This window comes from Trichomycterus rosablanca, chromosome 2 (assembly GCF_030014385.1).
Source record: "Trichomycterus rosablanca isolate fTriRos1 chromosome 2, fTriRos1.hap1, whole genome shotgun sequence".
Taxonomy (NCBI): domain Eukaryota; kingdom Metazoa; phylum Chordata; class Actinopteri; order Siluriformes; family Trichomycteridae; genus Trichomycterus; species Trichomycterus rosablanca.
Window position 1 is genome coordinate 34,357,702 of NC_085989.1, and position 7,261 is coordinate 34,364,962.

The following is a 7,261-nucleotide window of genomic DNA, read 5'->3' on the forward strand; positions in this document are numbered from 1 at the left end:
CAAACCCTGGATCCCAGCGGTAGCAGGCTAATTTACCGCTATGCCACCTGAGTGCCAGGTAAGGTAGTATCTTAAATAAAAACGAAGAATCTGACTTAGACAATCAGTCCAAAACCTCAGACTGAAAGCAAGACTACATTACTCTAAATACATAAAAAGCAAGCACGTTATGTGCAGGAAAAAATAACTGTGTTTCAGGGTATTTCTATATCATTGTTAAATGCTCTAACAATAGAGCAAGTTAATTTCAATTAAAAATGCCCATCCCTTCTGTTCAGTGCTTTTACAAATCTTGTTTCCTGTAGCACAAATTATTGCACTCTGTGAAGGTGTAAGTAGCTGTAATAAACACAAAATTCTAAATCATTCAACTATCTACTGCTATAGATCATTTCCTACTTTCTTTTTAAAATTTAGTCAAGTGATGCAAAATTGACCAAGGTTTAGAAGTAACACCTTCTTCATTTAGCTTTCTCAGTGGCAAATTGGTAGTGTTGTTTAAACCAGCAATCATCTGATCACTACTCTAGTACTTTAACCACTGAGCTACCACTGCTTTTTTACAGTTATACAGTAAACCAAGCAATCAGAACATTTCCTAGTAAACTAACAAAAAAAGTATCCCTGAGGACATGCCTTCCTTCCACAGTATATGGCCAAAAGTATGTAGACACCTGACCATGACTTGTAGGAAATCCTATTCTAAAACAATAAGCATTAATATGGAGCCTACCCAATCTTGGTGGCTGAAGCTGCCTCTATTCTACTGTAAAGGCTTCTAACACAATTTGTGTCTGTGACAATTTGTGCCCATTTAGTCTTGAGCATGTATAAAGAAAAGCTGAAAGCCTTCCCAAAGCTTCCCATAACATGATTTTAATCATGTTAGCAGTGGGTGTGGTTGTAACACATGAACTCAATGATTAGGAGGGGTGTCCAAATTTTTTTGGCCATACAGTGTATTTCAGGCATGCCAGTTAAGTACTGTCTGTTTTGGGGTAAATGCAATACAGTTCATACTCTGTTTACTACTAACATTTTACAACAGATACATTAGTCTCCTAACTCCCTGTACTCGGAGAGTCTATTTCTGCTACATTAGCTCTTAGCTTTTTTTTTGAGGGGAGAAGCAGTAGCTGGACGGGGCAGCGAGTTTCTGTTCTGTTTCTTCAGTATGTGCTGGATTTTTCTGCACTGCTGGGTGGTGTTGGAAAGATGCTGTTCATGTGAATACTGCTTTTTTGTTGTGCTTCTTGCTGTTAACAGAAAGCAAAAATAAAATAAAAATCAGCACAACGGCTTCTTGCATGATACAGCAAATTAGTGAAGTAGCAGGATATATTGTTAATACTGCCATGTCACAATTATTCAACCCTATATACAGTAATATTGCTGATTTTAAAACCTATTGTTAGTCTGTATAACTTAAAAGTTGGTTTACAACATGATTAAACCATTGGGAACTCAATAACATTATTTCTTCAGCTGTGATGTGTTATATAAACACCACCCAGAGATGTGTTCAATGTGTTGCAACCAAGATAAACTTTTAGCTTTGATAAATAAAAAAAATGGCACTATTAGCACTATTTGTCAAATGTTAAAATCTTTCCATGAAATTTACCAGTCTCTTGCAAAGTCTATTAGCAAAACTAATTACTGCATTTTTATATAAAACAATTTTGCACATGAAAACCTGGTGTGTCAAACTTACCAGCATGGAGAGGTAGTTGATATGGGTCTGAATATTGTGTCTGTCGTCTGAAGAAACCTTATTAAAATGTTTGAGCTTTGCAACTTCGTAACTCATCATGGTTTCTACAAAGGGAGCCATCCAGTTCACACAGCTCTCCACTGCCTCCCATGTTAGTCCTGCAGCGAAAACACAACCTTTATTACAGCTAAAGCTATACACGCATTAGTCAAAGGTTAACCAGCAAGCTTTAAGCATAGCATTTAAATATAAAACATTTCTTCATGTCAGTCATCCTGCTTTATTTAGAGTGTAATGTAGGAAATGTGGATGTAGGAAAGGTGGCAGTAATGTAGAACAGTAGAACAAACAGTGAGCAGGACCAGTGTACATCTTACACCAAGTCTGTAGCAAACTAAACATGCAGTTTGTATTTTAAAGCTCTTCCTGACAATGTAAGTGTATTTATTACAAGATAAAACTGGAGTGTGATGCAAAATATGCTAACTTTTGTTTTAAATTTAAATATTTACAATAATCTACGTGAGGGGTTTAACATGCAGTCAGACTCCATACTGACACAAGACAGCCTCTGTTATTGTAATGATGAATCATTTTGTTGTTTATGATTTAAATAAAAGAAAAAAAATGCATTAAAAAAGCTGTTCTGTTAAGATTACAACTGCAGCCCTCTCTCAACTGGCACATTAAGGGTGGGTCTCAAATCAGCACTCTATACTACTCGTGTGTAGAGCTCTGGGTGTGTTTGAAAACCTAGTGACTGCCTACATAGACAGCTGCCTAAGTAGAGAGGATTCTAGTTGACTTATAAGTCAGGTTATTCAAACATGCTATTTAGACAGCGATTCCATCAGTTTTCGCTAACTAATCTAACACAGTTAGCCTCATGCCATTCAAACCAATGGGATGGGGTGGCACAACGCGCTAGCATGTCAACTAACATCTTCATTCGTGTACCAAAAACGGTTAAATTAGCTGACAAGCCCGAATTTGCAAATAAGTGACACTTGTGCACGTTTATACAAATTCAAAATCTCTAACAATTTATTTACATTTGAAAATAACTCTGCTGGGATTGCCTCCACAGCTAAGGCAGCATCGGATGCTCACTTTTTCTTGAGTCAAAATAGCGTTGAAATTTTAAGATACCTTACTAGTGAGCATATTAAGGCATCTAAGATTTCGAACAGCCTACTTCTCGGGAGCGTGCGTAGGATGACATAAAATGCTGTCTATGTAGAGAGCTCCCTAGGTTTTCAAACACACCTCCGTAGCTCTGCTCTTAGTTCAAATCAAGCTGTCAGTTAATCATCCCTAGTACTACAATTGAATTTAACCAATTTTTCATTTTCTAAATAATGGGTTAAGAAGTGTAGTTGCAGTAGCAAGTAAATATGCAATATGTTCTTACCTGATACTTTTTGTACAATGTCAAATGATACAAAGTGGCAAAGGGCAGCTGCAGCCAGCACTCCGTACTTAAACCCCAGTGAGTTAATATCAAGGATGCACAAATCTAAAAGCTGTGAGAAACATAAAAATATCATATAATTCAGAACATTAACACCCATGTGAATGTTTTAGTAAAAAGTATAGTCTTTACAGAGGAACAGTGAAATACCTGTGTAATCTGTATATAGGTCTCCTGAGAAAACTGTGGTACCAGAACATTAGTGAAATCATAGGCTGAGGCCATCTGCATGTAGAGCTTCATCCATGAAACAATCGTTTCAGGATATAGATCCCAATTTAATGCCTGCGCAAGAAACACATTTTAAATGACACAATGTATTTTTACATGCTAATTATGTACTTTGTATATACATTAGTTATCAATAGTCTACAGTGCAGCATGTTTCATTACTTATTATTAGGTACAAAAGACAACTGAATATATTTAATAGAATTTTAACGTCATGTTTTACACTCTTTGGTTACATTCATTTGGACTGTGGGAGGGAACCGGAGCACCCGGAGGAAACCCACGCAGACAACATGCAAACTTCACACAGAAAGGACCCGGACCACCCCACCTGGGGATTGAACCCAGGACCTTCTTGCTGTGAGGTGACAGTGCTTACCCACTGAGCCACCTCAGTGAATATATTATATGGTAGGCATAGACTGAAAAACAAAAATACTGCTTACTTTTAACATAATGAGCTCCATTTGTAAGATTTCCTCTTCTAGACATGCTCCGTCCGTGACGTAGGCCAGTTCTGTAATTTTGGGTGGATAGATTTCCTAAAAGCAAACAAATAAAACACTTAAACTATAGTTTTCTTTTTTAAAGACTTTTTTCAGACTTTGATTTCCCCTGGGTGAGATTTTACCTCAATTTTGGAGGCGATGAAAAGAGCTGTAATGCCAATGAGCTGCAGTCGTTCTTTGTCCACGTCAGCTTGGGTGAGCATGAATCTGTCAAAAAAGTCCTGTGCCAGGTAGAAGGTTTGTCTGTGTAGCACATAAGCCTCTGATACCTACAGAGAGGAAGTTTTACAACAGAAACCAGAGATTATTACATGCTTTGGTATTTTCAGATGTTAAAATGTTACAGAGAAATAATCACCACATCATGCTTAATTTTTAAGTAAGTTGTCTTTTTTAAAGTGCAAACAAAACAGGAATTGCATCTAAAAACATAACTGTAAATACTGAACAATAAGAAAACACAAAAAACTACAAATGAAGAAAGAGAGAAGATCAAGGTTACAGTTGGTCTGGCGCCAGCCTAAAATACACTCTGGACAGGATTCCAATTCACCACAAGGCATCATGCCACTTACTGAAGTGTAATTAAGAGCAGCCAATACCCACTCTACATATTCTTGGGAGCTTGGACAAAGCCAGAGAACCTAACCCACATGGAGACGGGACAAACACTGAATTTCTTAGTGATCAAAAGAAGGTTTAAACCCAGGTCCCTGGTGCTTTGAGGCACAAACACTACCTGCTATGCCACCTTATGTATTAAAATAAAAAGCATATAATGCTTACCTCAATCAGCCAGTCAAGTAGTACGGCTCTCATCTTGGGCTGGAGTCTGGGATGCTTCTCTATACAGTGATTACAGTGTTTGTACTTAATCTCCTTACTCAACATCTTCACCCACACGTCTTCTGAACAAGCCCAACTAACAACAGGAGAAAAAATAACTGTTCAGATGCAGAACACATTAAAGTAGTAAAATGTGTGAGGCTCGCAGCAGTCTGGAATGGTGAGTGGTATACAGAGAAAGACTTGATTTCCGTCCCCACAGATGAGGTCTGCAGTCATGAGTCTATTGCATTAAACTGCCAAGGAACAAAACTTGAAGAACTTATTTTATTTACATCCGTGTTATAAAGGGTGACTACAGGTTTTGCTAAGTTATTAGCTTTATGCTAGAGTTTTTAAAATAATGTAATAAATGCTTATACTATTTATTGTTAGGTCATTATCAGCTCTATATGGATTATCAGCTCTATACAGTTATGACTGACCTGAGTCGAGGAAAAGGAGATGGCTGATGGCACTGGGATAAGCCAGGTTGATCAAACTCCTCATGTAGCCCCTCCATAGGGCTTTCCATTAAGACATCAGTTCTACACACTGCATCCTGGGCCCCTCGATTCTAGATGACAGCATTTATTAAAAGGTTTGTCAGCAGGGTTAAAAAGCTTCTAGGACTGTCTTATGTTGCCCTAGTTCTGATTTAATTAAGAAGTATTTATTTTTACTAGTTTTACTAACATACCTGAGTTTCACCATTAAGCCTTTTGGTCAGTGCTTTCTTTCTGTTGCATTGCTGTAAACATAAAAAAAACCTTAACTGATTAGCAACAGCTAAGATTTAACAGTTATTCACATTAACAAGAATAACCAGTTTTACACACCTCCTTTTTGATTTTTGCTAACTTGTCTGTATGTGTGGCTCCATTTTCAGATTTAGCTTGAAGTCGTCCACTGATAGAAAAAAAGCAAAGAGTAAAGAGTTAAGGAAAGGTATTTTTACTGTTGACAAATAGCACAAACTACAATATAAGGCTCATCTTACCTTCGTCTGGTCATTTTGCTGTATTGTTGTGTGAAATAGAGGAACCACAGATGATCTGAAAGTGTAAAAATGCATAAATGAGGTAAGTTAGTGTCCTAGGAAACTTTGGAACCTTTTAAATGACCAAAATTTATGCATTAGTTAGTGGCATTTTATTTTTTGCAGTAAACACACGCCTTTTAGTTAATTTTAAATATAATTAATTATTCAAATAGTCCAAGATTTAAAAAGCCCATAGTGCTTTTTTCCCATTTTTAATCTGATATCAAAGCACTATTATGGATTAACAAACTAGTTGAATTAAAAGCTAGTTTGTGATTTAAATAGGTGTTTTATGCAAAAAACTAAACCAAAACAAAAAGCTTATAATGGTTTAAAATGCATTCTTTCTGTTGTGCATGGTTGCTTAAAGAGGCCATGACGTTTACCTGACCTTTTAACTATCGTGTTAAATAAAGACAAAGCAAAATGCAGGTTTGTCTACAATTAATGAGGATAAAGGATAAGGATAAAACGCAGAAGATCATGGTCTTTACAAAAACGTTCACAAAGGGTTTCTTTCCAACTGTGTGTAAAACATTAGCTGCTAACTAAGTTAGTGAAAACAATAGCACAGTCAGACTAGTGTGAATAATCACGCTTCCTAATCGTTTACATTTTTAATAACAGTACGAAATGATTGTTTAAGGAGATATGTATGCATAATAATTACGCATTGGTTATATAAAAGTAGATACGAGAAACAATAGTAGTTTATTTTCACTTTTGAAAACACGAACGCGCCAAAATAAGCCCGGGCTGTCTAAATAAAGCGCCACTTTTAAACTCTGAAACCCTTTTTTTATAGCGCCAAATACATTCAGACCACATATTTAATATATGTGCAAGATATACCATCAACACTGCAAAACTTCAGCATGTATATGTACAATATCTACACAAATACACATAAGATCATGTAGTGGTAGTTTATCTTCCTTCGACTGACCTGCTCTCGTATTTTAAACAAAGCTGTGCAATAGTGCAATATTTTTTTATGACCGAGTTTAGCTTGAACAGTAGTTATTTATGTAAAAGTAGGTTAAAAATAATACAATATTATAGTCTGCACCAACTAGGTTACCTCACCGGCAAAGTTAAAAGAAAACACAAAAATAAAAAAGCAAACACAACATTACGTGCTCAAGGTCACAGAAAAATAACATATTTCTACTAAAACCATTATATATGAATATAAATAATATTTTTGGCGCTTGCAGTAAAGCAGACTTCCTTGTCCTACCTTTGGAGGCGGGTGAAGTGAACAACTGGCGCTGGCGCTAGTATTGATAAGTATTCCGGCTCTTTTAAAAGATTCAGATCCATTGACTCGGCTCAGTAATACTCGGTTCTGTCGGTTCCCAAACATCTCTTTGTTTAGTGGATATTATATATTTTTTTATACTTGAAGGTAGTGATATAATTATCTGATATCATTTATGTTGTGCTTAGCACAAAACACCATCTTACTT

General features: G+C 36.3%; 1 protein-coding gene across 1 annotated transcript; it reads right to left on the minus strand.

The window, feature by feature from the left end:
* Positions 1–402: 402 nt before the first annotated feature.
* On the minus strand, positions 403–6,508 carry LOC134332910 (G1/S-specific cyclin-E2-like). Its single transcript, XM_063014746.1, has 12 exons — positions 6,463–6,508; positions 5,751–5,805; positions 5,590–5,659; positions 5,451–5,501; positions 5,197–5,327; positions 4,712–4,847; positions 4,048–4,194; positions 3,863–3,958; positions 3,336–3,470; positions 3,126–3,237; positions 1,715–1,872; positions 403–1,256 (listed from the first exon to the last, which is right to left on the minus strand). Exons 1-12 carry the CDS (start codon positions 6,464–6,466, stop codon positions 1,170–1,172), a joined length of 1,182 nt encoding a protein of 393 aa, XP_062870816.1. The 5' UTR covers positions 6,467–6,508; the 3' UTR covers positions 403–1,169.
* Between the last annotated feature and the right edge of the window lie 753 nt (positions 6,509–7,261).